The sequence below is a fragment of the Dufourea novaeangliae genome, unplaced genomic scaffold (genome assembly GCF_001272555.1).
Source record: "Dufourea novaeangliae isolate 0120121106 unplaced genomic scaffold, ASM127255v1 scaffold165, whole genome shotgun sequence".
Taxonomy (NCBI): domain Eukaryota; kingdom Metazoa; phylum Arthropoda; class Insecta; order Hymenoptera; family Halictidae; genus Dufourea; species Dufourea novaeangliae.
The window spans coordinates 730,574-743,720 of NW_015374045.1; the positions used below are offsets into that span (position 1 = coordinate 730,574).

The window sequence follows — 13,147 nt, forward strand, 5'->3', positions numbered from 1 at the left end:
CACGATGGCTAAGAATATTTTAAAATTAACGACATTTGTTCCGTTTTTTTTTTTTTTTTGATAAAAAGTAATTATAAATACATGATTCGAATTAATTGAGAATATTTAAATTATACTGTTCTCTCTTTACAAAAATAATTCCTATGAATGATGTAATTGTGTTTAACTGAGACGTTTGTAGACTACCGCCAACTGGAGAAGGAACTTCCACTGAAATGAAAAAAATGCTTCAATTAATAAACTGTTGACATCCTTAGAATTAGCATACGTAAGAGAAAGATGAAACGTTGTCGTTTACTTACCCGCTAAATGTTGGAGGTTTTTCTGCTTCTGGACTTTTTTGAGCAAGGCTACTAAAACTGAGACCACCTGTTTGGCTAGCCAAGGTTTCAAACGTATTATTACCTCCTACACTCCCAAAAACTTTCGACATATTATTGTCCATTGAAGACGCATTACCTCCCATAGCAGGTGGACTTCCAAAAGCTATTATAATCAGTATTGTTAGATTAATGTTAGTATTGGAAAAGGTGCAAACGGTAACACAGAATAAACTAGTTACCTGGCGGAGCTGCGGTTGTTCCAAATGCTGTTGTCCCAAATCCACTACTGAATGCAGGTTTTGAAGATCCAAATCTAGGTGTTGATCCAAATACTGGTTTGGGTTCAAATGCAGGTGCTTGTCCAAAGCCGGGTTGTGCACCTGTCACGGGCTGTTCTAAACCTATTGGAGAAGTACTAGTTCCAAATGCTGGTGCAGACCCAGGAGATGACGCTCCTGATGTGGCATTGTTTGCAGTACCACCAAAGAAAGCCGTGGAACCTGCATTCGGAGTTCCACTGAATATTGAACCGGACTCTTGAGTGTTGTTAAAAATAGATTTTTGAGGTGTTCCAAATGTGTTTACGGGAGGTGCACTTCCTCCAAAGATAGGGGTAGCGGAAGATACTTGGGTATTTGAATCAAAAATTGAATTGGTATTGCTTCCACTGAAGATCGAAGTGTTCGCCGAAGTTGTTGGCATACCGCTAAATATAGACGTATTTATAGTACTTCCAAAGTGCACAGAAGCAGGACTGATAATTGGTTTTTCAAAGGTGTTCGCTGCAGAAGAAACCGCTGGTGTACTTTGAAACTGAGTATTCAGTGTAGGAGAGGATGGTTTACCAAACACAGAAGCAACAGAAGTAGTTGTTGGACTACCAAAAGTTAAAGTAGATGGTGTACTGTTGCTTGAACTGACAGGACTTGCCGATGATAAATTCGTGGCAGCTTCTCCAAAAGTGGATTTCGATAATGAAGCTTGAAATGGAGAACCCGTAGTTGATGTTGTTGCAATCGTAGTTGTTGTTGTAGTAGTTGTTGTTGGCGCATTCTTAAAACCACCGAATATCGCCATAGGTGATGTCGTCGTAGATTGAATTCCAAATCCTGTACTGCTGGTGGTAACAGTGAAGGTAGAAGTACTTGGTGTAGAAGTTGACATTCCTCCAAATATAGAGACATTTGAAGTATTCGTTTGATTACTGAACAATGGAGCAGCAGATGTTGTAGATGCAGCAGCTTGTATTGGACTCGATGAGAAACTGGGAACTTTTGATTCAATAGAAGGTACCTTTTCAATAATAACTGAAGCTGCAGTTGTAATATTCCCTTTTGTAAGAGCTTCATTTGCCAGACCAATAGACATTTGTCCTAACGATGTCGGAAAACCAGGTGTTCCAAATGTAGGTTTATAGTTAAGCTTTCCCTCAGAACTAAGATTACTGCTGGATCCAACTGGTTGATTACTAGTTTGCAGCCCTGGGAATAAACCTGTTAAATTTAATGATTCTTGTGCCTGAGGGGTTGTTACCGTTGACGGTATTTTTAAGTTGAATGGACTAGTAGTGCTTGATGGTTTTGAAGCGAACGAGAACGTTTGCGCAGTTGTTGTTTGCGGCATGCCAGCCTGTGAAGCACTCTTTACAGTTCCAGGAACAGTAATTGGAGTAGCAAAACTGAATGGAGTTGTAGGTTCAGGTCTTGCTGTTGTCGTTGCAGTGAGTCCAAACTGCAGCGAGGTATTTAAAAGGTTTCCCTGTATTTTTCCAGATACTGTATCTGTTGATAATGCATCCTTTAATGTACCAGTACCAAATAAGTTAGTTTCACCTACATTGAAGGAATCGCTACTTGATACAATTTCTTTGCTGGGTTTGGCACCAGATTCCTTAGATACAGGTTTCTGCACAGTAGTTTCTTCGGGCTTCTGTGTTACCGTACCAAACGTGATAGGATCTACTTTAGGGAAACATTTCATTAAACCAGGTACATTATGAGCAGAAGGACTGACTTGAACGAACGTAATTGTCTCTTTTGATTTAGTAATTTGAGGTATAGTAATAGATACCGGTGGACTTGATTTCTTTTCTGTCTGTGGAAGCTTAATCCCAGTAGTAGCAGGGAAAGTTACATTAAAAGTAGGCTGTTTAGTTTGTGCTTTAGTTTGGATTGGCACATTATTAGGTTCACTTGTACCAATTCTTGCAACAATGCTATTCAGTGAAGCTAGAGGACTTTGCTGTTTCGGCTTTTCGACGGTTTGCTTGGTAGTAACAGGAGTCAGCTTTGAAACTGGTGATTCTACTTTATTTTTAGTTTCACCAGGTGTAGTGTTGAGCGAAGCCAAAGCAGACAACGTTGCTTCCAAACGATCCTGAATAGGCGATGGATTAACAGGTTTTATAATTCTTGGTGTAGAAGAAGACAAGTGTTCTCTTAGCTTGATTTGTTTTCCTTCGGTGAAGTTCAAAGTTCTAGAAGCAATAGTCTTGCAACGTGCTTCTATAATGCCTGCATTCCTTGGAAGGGAGACCGAAGATTTTGATGACGATATACTTAAATTGGACAGTGAATGATTTAATCCAAAAATATTACTATTACGAGTTAGTAATTTCCATTGTTTCTTGAGTTGTTCTACTTTACCCTTCTCCTTCTGAATTATTTTATTATGCAGTATAAGGTTTTGATACACAAATTCCATATGAGGAATCTTCATGCGCGACATTTCTTGAGACTTATGATCCGACCATTCTAGGTCTAAGATTTTAGTAGCCTGCGCGAGTTGCATTTGAGTGTAATAGTAAAGCTTTTGCAGATCGGATACCTTGTTACTGTCTCCACAGTTTCGAGTGGTAAAATCCACGCTAGCCGCATTTTTCGACTTAGTTTCCTCGACCCAAGCGAACGATTGTAACAGCAATGCTTTTAAATACGCTATATCGCTGGATAAACTATTTGTCGTTTCTCTTAATTCTCTAAGAAACTGGTCTATTATAATAGATGTGTCTATAAGTTTACGACGTTCTTCTTCTGTACCACATTCCCAACTGTGCAATTCTAATCTGTTGCACAGTTCCCTCTCAAATAAATTATATTCTTCAATATAAGCACGAATATCTCTACTTTCATCTTCAACAGTTGTCTTCTGCTCTACAGGCTCTTGTGAAATCGTTTCTGTAACTGAAGTTTGTTTAATATCTGGCTGTACAGGTTCCTGTAAATGAGTTTCTTTAGGTGGTTCTACTTTAACTTCCAGGCTGGGACTTTCAATTTGTTGTTCCTGTTGTTTTGGTTTCTCAACCGAAGGCTGTACAAAGAAGCCACTTCCTTTAAGAAATTTATCATAGATATTTCCTGTAGAAATTGGTTTGGTACGTTTAAGTTCACTAACTGATTGCTTCAGACATGGTGTACTTGTTATTGCGCCATTCATAATAAGAGATGTGTCCAATGGAACAGTATTTAATTGCGGTTGCGGTGGACTTGTAACGATTTCTGTGGGTGGAGAATTAATATCAGGACAATTGGGTGTCAAATTCACCATATGAAAACTACATAGTTGCCCAGCTGTTGATAGAATGTGTAGTATAGGTACTGGATGAGGTAAAAACGAATCAGCTCCCCATGGTAATTTTCGAACAGAAGATTTATCTATAGCTAAGCCTACTGGGTAACTTTCTGTAGTACAAATTAATGGCAACTCAGCTCTGCCACTATCAACCAGTTGCCATTGATTCCAAGTGGCTCCTCCATCTGTAGATCCTAATACAGCTATCTCACTACTGTTACTACTTGCAGCAATAATTAAACCCCATTCTGGCACATAATCAAAATAATAACGTGGAATTGTTCCTCCTCCTTCTGAATTGGTTATCCCATAAGTGATGTCTTCGTAACAGGTGAAAATAGCATTTGTACCACCTTTAGGAGCATCGATTATGAGAACATTTATTCTCTGTTCATTATCAAAGTACGTTGCACAGAATTGATAATTGCTGATCCATAAAATAGAAATAATTTCCCCGATGTATGGAGCAGGACCAGGAATTGTTCTAGCTATTTTTAAGTCTGGTTTCAATTGTATAAGACTTCCATTTCTACAACCCACAACTACTTGTTTCCCTTTAGGACTCCAGGCTGCACACAAAGCATCCACTCCATTTAATTGTTCTAAACCTTTTAATTCTATGATCTTCTCATCTTTTATTTGAAAACTACCAATTGTGTAATCGCTACCTACTGTACAGAACATTCCTGGGACAGTAGGATTCCATTGTACATCATTCACAAAGACTTCTGAGTTTGATTTAGAAATCCTAATTTCATGTAGTAATTGTAAATTCTGTAAGAAAGAAAATTAAAATGTCTTAAACCAGTTGTACAGAATTCTAATAAAGATGAAGAAAATATATTTTAATAACATACACCCTTGGTTAATGCTTGTACATCGTAGATTAAAATACAAGGTCCATGTGGTGCTATTGCTAAATAGGAACAATCACAGCTAAGTGTTAATTTAGAAATAGCTACTAGGGTATCAATTTCTATCTTCCATTCTGGATCGCTATCTTCTCCTGGTTTTAATACGATTATTCTACTGCTTTGACCGATATACAATAAACCTCTTTTCTTGTCTGCAGTAATTAGACTACAAGCAGTTGGTATCGATGTGAATGCATTTAAAACTTGAGATATGTGCGACTGTTTAAATTGAAATTCCTGAAAATCATAAATAGATTTTACACAACACTATATATATATATATATATATATATGTATTCACCTACATGACATAAGCATACATATCAATACAATAAAATGTTTCCTGCATTCTTTTGTGTTTACAGTGTTCACTGCTTGAAAGTCTAAACATTTTATTTATATTTAAATTAGAAATCTTGCTAACAAGGTTATAATGCATAGAATAAATTTTTGGCGGTACAGTTTCCAAAAATAACATGTAATACCTGGATGTCTTTTGGATCGGGTGCAGCTTTCATGTTTAATTATATCACAGTACTCTTCATAGAAATAATCAGTTGCCTTAAAAAACTAATTTGCCGGATGCTTACCAGGTTAAATACGAGGTAAACGAAAACAACTTACAGTACTTGCATAATTTTCGATTGCATAGAACGTTATACAGTGTGATCGAGTCATAAAGCCACAGACGAGATATGGAATAGACCTAAAATGCAATGTAATTTTCTGTTACATCTTCTGGGGTTCCACAGCCCCAAAGTTACCAATAACGCATGAATTCTGAGTATTATCACCGACTAGGTATAGGATAGACCTATCATCTTATGGGACTTCGTGTCTCATGTTCTGAAATACCGATAGTGTAAAAAGTCAGGGATTTTCTGCTGCCTTGTTAAAACGCTGAAACTACTAGCCAATTATATGGCTAGCAGTATGGCTAGCAGGCTCTCGTTTAGCAGTGTAAATCCGATCGAAACCTGTTGCAATTACATACATATACCACTAAACAGGCAACACTTTTCTTCGTCATGCATTACATTCGAAGTCAAACTTTCTTCATACAGAAAAGTTTTTATTCATTATTTAACTGGTAACATCTGTCAGATTTTATTGCATAAACTTTGGCGCCATTGTAAAATTGACAGATATATTTATCATAGATGGCGTTTGAGAACTATGCAGAATTCAAAACTTCGAGAAGACGGCAGATAAATTAATATTCTTCATCTAAACCGAATTGGAATATTACATTTTCGGGGATAGTATGTCTCTTTGTTTCACTTTTATGACAGTGATTCCCTTCTGAATTAATCTCGGACGCACATAAGAAAAATATATTGAAATATAATTCGGCGGTAAATATTCTATTTCGTAGAAATAAGAAGTGGCGCCAGGAGGGAAGGGACCAATCCTCGCGTTCCTCATAACCGATCCACCAATCATATCTAGTCATGGGCAGCCTAACGGTCATTCTTCTCGATGAAGGTGAAGTGATTAGACGTGAAGTGATCTCGTTCGTGGGGAAGTAAGTATTATTACTTATTTCTTTAAATTATTTATGCTATTGGTATCTTCATTAGCACTCTACCGTTACTTTCGTTTAGTATCTATTCAATTCAGTGTAAATAATCGTAAATTCACTCGGTATTACTGGATAAAGTGAACCGGCTTCACAATTTCTGTTCTCCCCCCGATACCACTTAGTATTTATGCAGTTTTTCATCAATTTGCAATCTTTGGCAACATTCCTCGAGTTAATAATTGTTTCGTAGTGATTCAATCATTGTTAATTTAGTATAATTACTTCGTATTAACGTTTATTTTCTGTTTCAGAATTTCGGCTAGAAGGAACGCGCCAGCGATGAGATGACAGTGAACTCAGCCGTTAGAGACAATTTGGCGGGAAACTGGTGAATTCTGGTAACGTATTAAAGGATGAATATGATACTAATAAAATATGACACGCGAATGTATATATTTTTTCACTTATCTATAACATAACTTATTCTAAATCAATAATATCGTTAATGGACATTTTAATAATGTTACTTTTTACATTTTCCTTTTTTATTCGCTTTATATCTTTTTGTCTAATAACGTAATATAGGAATCTTAATACATACAATTAATTACCTTCTGGCAATTGGTGAATCTTTATATATAACTTTATTTACACATCATTTATTTACAATAATTTTATTTATTGCGAGTAATTAAATAATAAACTTTGATCCAACTAGAGCTAAACTTGCCAAACTTCTACAGCATATACCTTCCGATGTATTTCAATTGTAGGGTATGAATTTATAAAAATAGTCGAATATGTATAAACTATGTATAACTAACGTAACGAACTTAATCTAACCGCATTTGAAACGTAAAGTCCAACGGTGGGAGCTATGTCTTCGTTCGATGACGATGAACCTACTTAAGATGTGTTAAATTGATAAAATTAAATTGAATTAAAATAAATCCAAATAAAACATTATTAATTTAAAAAACAAAATAAGATACAATTAATTAATATTAGCTAAGAAAAAAGAAGCGTTGCGAACCAATTCGTCGAGTTCGAATAATGCTAAAAAAAAGTTGATTAGCAGTTATTAATCGAGTTCGGATGAGAAAGAGAGAACCCCTTGAAACTTGAAACCACCTGACCACTGACCACCAATGGTCAGTAATTGTCCTTGACAATAACTGTTACACGTGTTAAAATACTACTAGGCATTGTATATCAATATTTACATCTAAAACGAAGTAGGTAAAATAACAAATTTTCGGAGATCGCCTGGGATAGTAGGGTACATGAAAATGTAAGTTTTCGAAAATTGGTCAACCAGAGGCAGAAAACATATGGATCTGACATTGTTTATATCCATCCGAGTACTGCGTAGTAGATTTTCTAGGAAATCGTCCTTGTGCGTCTGTTTTTTCGTTTCATGAAGGGCAGTGCCCGTTGAGCTAACAGCAGGTATACATGGTACCGAATATTCTGTTTCGTTAGAATAGAAATTGGGGTGGGGATGGAAGGAGAGCCACCGAGTCAGCAATCACAAAGACGGCCTAAGGGTCATTTGTGTCCTAGAAGTCAGAGTGATAAGACGTGAAGTGAACTTGCTCCCGTTGAAGCCTAAGTACGCGATCTTTTACCTTTCACATCTAATCATTTATATCAATTATTAGTGCCTCCGTTAGCTCTCTATTGTTACTTTCGTTTAATATTTATTCATTTTAGAGTAAATTGTCGTTAATTAATTCGATATTACGGGACAAGGTCACCGGTTTTCGCGACTTCCTTTGTCCACGCCATAAGATTTACGCATTTCTGATTTCATTTACAATCTTTTACGGCACACCTCGAGCACAATAATTGTTTATTCGTAACGAAATCATTAGTAATTTGATATAATTGCTTGGAATAAACGCGTTTATTTTCTGTTTCAGAGGACCGGCTGGAAAAAGGACGTGCCACTAATACCATGGAGTAGCAACACGCCGGAAAATTGGTGAAACCTGGTAATTTGTTGTAACAAATAGGTGATAATCTATTATATATTTTTACTTTATCGTGTTTCCATTGTGTTTGGTTGTAAGCATGATCGCGATTTTGTGATTTATTGTGCAAAGATCGAACGAGAATTCTTCGGGCAAGTATGTACTTTGAATTTAAATGCGCAGTTTAAGAATTCACAATGGCTACCGCGGCCATTAGAAAATTTGAACGTTACTTTCAAACATTTAAATTCGAAATATTCGCAATTTACTGTGTCACGGTCGCGAAATTGTTTTAATATTAATTATTTCACCTGTCTATCTTTATGGAACCATCGTGTTTGCATTTGCATACAGTTTCGGTTGTAAGTTTGATTATATAGATACTGCGTAATTCATCGTGCTCACCGAAGCACGGGTAAATAACGAAACTTTGATATTTGCAATGATTTTCTGAATATTTACAAAAATCGGGACGTGGTTTAGATAAAGAAAATGAACGTGCTTACAGCTCTAACAACAAATGTCTTTAATATAATACATAAATATTAAATATATAAGTATAACAGATTTAATATATTTATATTGAATTGAATAATTATTCTGTAATACTTAATAATATTTGAACTCATGTTAATTATCGAAAGGCAGTATTTTCTCAACAGACACTTGGTAGGATACAGAAACTAAAACAGTAGGCAGGCACAAGTGTGCCTTGTATTTCCCATGTACTTTTCTTTCAGAGAATTTTGTGGCCGCGCGCAATGCGGTCGAATAGAGTCAGTGTTTATATCGTACTAGATTTTTTGTTTATGCGGAGCGAACTGGCTCCGTGTAGAATCTCACCGGAGATGCTAGGTTTTCGCGAAATTAGAGTCAGTGATTATTACGTATTATCAATTACTGTCAGAGTGTCTGGACACTTTTTGCTTTTTGAGTCGCGAAACTAGAGTCAATACATCACTGAAGAAAATATTTTTGCGCAGCTCTGTTTACAGAGGATGTAAGTATCTTTATATTTTATTACTTACACTATACAATTGAAACAGCTAGAATTTTGAGAGGAGGTTATAACGATTTCTGTTCCTTTTTTATCAGATTCATCAGGCGCTGTATAAACGACCGTTGCAGAGGATGTCCTCGGGCGAAGCTCCACCAGCCAAGACTGTAAGCATCTTTAAATATTCTTACTTACATTATTCAATCGAAATAAGTAAAATTTTGAGAAGAGATTGTAACGCATTATGTTCCTTTTTTTTCCAGATTCCTAGAGTCTTAGACGGAGCCCTTCTGTCATCGGGTGAGTCGCATGCTTTTGTTCCTCCGGTCCCCAATCATGTCGTAGGACGATTGGTCCAAAGCGGCACGGGTGACTGGTTGTATACGTGCTTAATATTGCGAGTACAGTGAACGCGGATATGCAATCATATCCGCGAGTAGTGACATCGATCTCTTGTGTTTCTTAGATAGGCTAGGGTCTTCTTGTACGCCGTGTTTATTATTAGTAATATAATTCAGAAATATTTTCTATTGAAAGTATATTTATGAACGAATCATTAACTTAACGTGAAATTATTGATTAATATTGATCTTTGATATTTTGGGACCACAAGTCCTATTGTTTACGACAATTGATATTTTTTTATTAATCGAGAACGTGGTACTATATTATTCAGTTAACTAGAGAATGCAGTAATTTGACGGTAATTAGTCAAATATTAATATTGTCATATCGAAACCATTACACTAAAATTATTCTAGCGTTATTTACAAGTACGGTCAATTGATTGAAAAATACTACTGAACACATTAATGTATGAAATATATGTCGACGAATATAGAATCGAAAGAACGGAAACCATGCCGATATGTTCAAAGTAGAGAGGAAAACATTGTGGTGCCTTCAAAAATTGAAACCAGTGTTTCAGGTTTCATTCGTATTTCCAAATCCCTATAAAGTATCGGTCCATAAAACGAAAACGTGTTGATTTACGTCGTCTGTGCATCGGTATGCACACCCTCGTGAAAAACAATGTGTCATGAAATAATTTAACACAGGTGCACACGTGTTAAATTATTCCACGATCATTGTCGTGACCGGTCGTTTTGATGCTAATAGCAAAGAATTGTATTCAATTTTACGTACACACGGGTGTAGTAATATGTATATCGAAACGTGCTGGCGTGTACTCACGACCACTTTAATGGAGTGTGAGCGTTAAATGCAGGGAAGGTACTACTGTGTTTGGCCAGCATGTATACAATGTTCCTTAAACATATCGGTATGGTAGACGTACATGTATGTACTCTGAAGAAACGATTATTTGTAAAGTCTGTCCTTTAAAAAGGACAGGGCCTGAGGTGTCCATCTACCACTTGCGAGCAGCATTCTTCCCTTCCGGAGGTACCCCCACTACGGGACTCTGGTTGACTCGCTCGAGTCAATCTGAGGTCGGTAGTCGGGGAAACCCACGAGGGGAGGCTTGTAATTGCTTGTAGCTCGTGGGTGGCATTTGGACACCTCTGGTAGTAGAGTCAATTTTTATAATTGTTAGCATATTAATCACTTTTGATTTCACCCATTAGTGTGTTCTTTATTATTCTCAAAAGTTTTACCGTCATTTGTAATGAAATAAGAAAATTAATAGAATGTAAATTTATTTATCATTTAAATGCAGTATTAGTAAAATGTACAAACAAGCATTGCATATATTGGTCAGTGATGCTTCATGAATATTCTTATTTGTATCGAAGATATATTTGTCTTCATTTATATCTTTAATACAAATAGGAATATTCAAGAAGCATCACTGACTAATATATAATGCTTGTTTGTATATTTTACTAATGAAATAGTGAATTATATCAAATACGTACTACCACGTTACTCGAAGACAGATATAAAAATTAAGTAGCGCATTTTGATACACACAGATGGAGCTAGAACGTAACGTTCTAGACATATGTGATATTAGAGACCATGTACAAGAAGGCATTTCGCGACGGGTAGGTCTCCGAGTCAAAGTGACGTGTCTGTGATACTTATATTTTGTATATCTTACATTGGCTTTGACCACGGGATCGCCCGAGGGTTGTTCAATATATCTAAAGTTATGTATCTTACTGCAGAATCTTGCTTAGAGTCTTGACAATTAAATTATACAATATTAACAAATAATTAATACTTGCTTTTCAATTTTTATTAATGCAAAGTCGAGTCACTTTTATTCCAAGAGAATATTAGCCCGTTAGAAGAGAATGAACTATCTAATATGTTTTTTAGTTAGGATTTTCAGGATATTGATTCCGTGTTCGTTGCTCAAACCCTTTCACGTGCCCAGGTGCTACTTGATTGGGTGAGAGCAACGGGGAACGATGACTTGATTTCATATAAATAACATGTGTATGCGACTGGCGAAGTTAGCTTACCGTGCACGACGTATTTTCCACTTGTGTGTGTGGTTAGGCAGTGGAATTGCGTCGGTTTCCATTTCTATCAATTAACATTTCATCTGTGATTGTTCCTTGGAACAATTTCTCACAATTTCCGGTATCGGTCGTACATATTCCTCTGCTTTATACAATGTTTATAATTAACTTTCAATGGAATATGTACTGATTTCGAATCTCTCGCTATTAGACGAGAAAATTTTAACACGTAATCGATATAAAGTATACCAAGTATTACTTAGACAATTTTTCTATTTTCGCAATGGATGCTAGTCTTTGCCAGTCGATTTCAGAAAAAGGGTACGTACCTATATTAGAGTGTAAAAGTTGTGTATTGCGCTCGGGTGTCGGAGGCGTCCCGGGACGTCCTCCCTAGGTGTTAGGATAAATTGCACCCGGGCGTATGCTTGAGAACCGTGGAGTGTTGTGTGTTGGTGAAAATCTGTCTTTTGCAAATTTCTTTTTAAATATAGGGTTAGGTAGGTAGGTAGTATACTTTCTTGTGTATGAATGTATGATTAGATTGTAAGTAGGTAGGGGCCGGGGCAGGCTATCACAGTCTCTAATCGGGTAGGCCCCCCATTTCGCGTGATAGTCCTGCTACCGGGATAATTTGTAGCGTCGATTCGAAACTGGTCCAGACGGAGCATGCTGTCTGCTTCTGGTTTCGATTTCGATTCTTCAAATTGGTCAACTAGTTGTGTCGCGGTCGCGGTCGGAAAGATAGGAACGTCGAAACGAACGACCTGCTCGATTGCACTTGTGGTACGATCGTACAAGACTCTTGCGAGTTCGGTTGATCGTCCACGAACGAGCAGTTTCAGGATTTCAGATTCGGGCGGACCGCCGAAGAAAAGAAGTGGCCCAACACAAACTGTGTATCGAAGAGGGCCAGCAACGAATGGCTCTGCATCTTCGGATGCGGAGTCATTACTACTTTGTCACTGTACTCGCTTGTAGTTGTAGTAGTTAGTATTTTTGGCCAATGTACCCGGCCCAACGAACAGCAAGTTTGGGCAAAATCGCGGTTTGAATTAGTGTTGCGGATGAGACTAGATCACGGGTCGCATTAAACTTGTAAATTGTCAATATTGATCTTCCTAATTGCTTTGAGAATAGCGTTGCGAATGATGAGATCGTATTTGTTTTAAGATCATTTTTATATTTTCAGGGTAGTGTTGCGATAATGACTGAACGCGATTACTTATATTCTTTATTTGAATGAAAGTCTTGTTGAATTAAAGATCACAACTTTAATTGATTAATATAGTTCTTGTTTTTTTTTGAATTAGTGTTGCGAGATGAATTGATCGGGTTTGTCTTAGTGTTGCGATCAATGAAACGCCCAAAACTATGCTGGAACCACTATCAGAACCACAAAGCAGCAGCTTATATTGC

General features: G+C 36.8%; 1 protein-coding gene across 1 annotated transcript; it reads right to left on the reverse strand.

Moving 5' to 3' along the window:
* Window positions 1-121: 121 nt before the first annotated feature.
* LOC107189598 (nuclear pore complex protein Nup214-like) lies at window positions 122-5,487 on the reverse strand. The gene is made up of 5 exons (XM_015578162.1): window positions 5,293-5,487; window positions 4,751-5,044; window positions 563-4,667; window positions 303-486; window positions 122-210 (listed from the first exon to the last, which is right to left on the reverse strand). Exons 1-5 carry the CDS (start codon window positions 5,323-5,325, stop codon window positions 183-185), a joined length of 4,644 nt encoding a protein of 1,547 aa, XP_015433648.1. The 5' UTR covers window positions 5,326-5,487; the 3' UTR covers window positions 122-182.
* Between the last annotated feature and the right edge of the window lie 7,660 nt (window positions 5,488-13,147).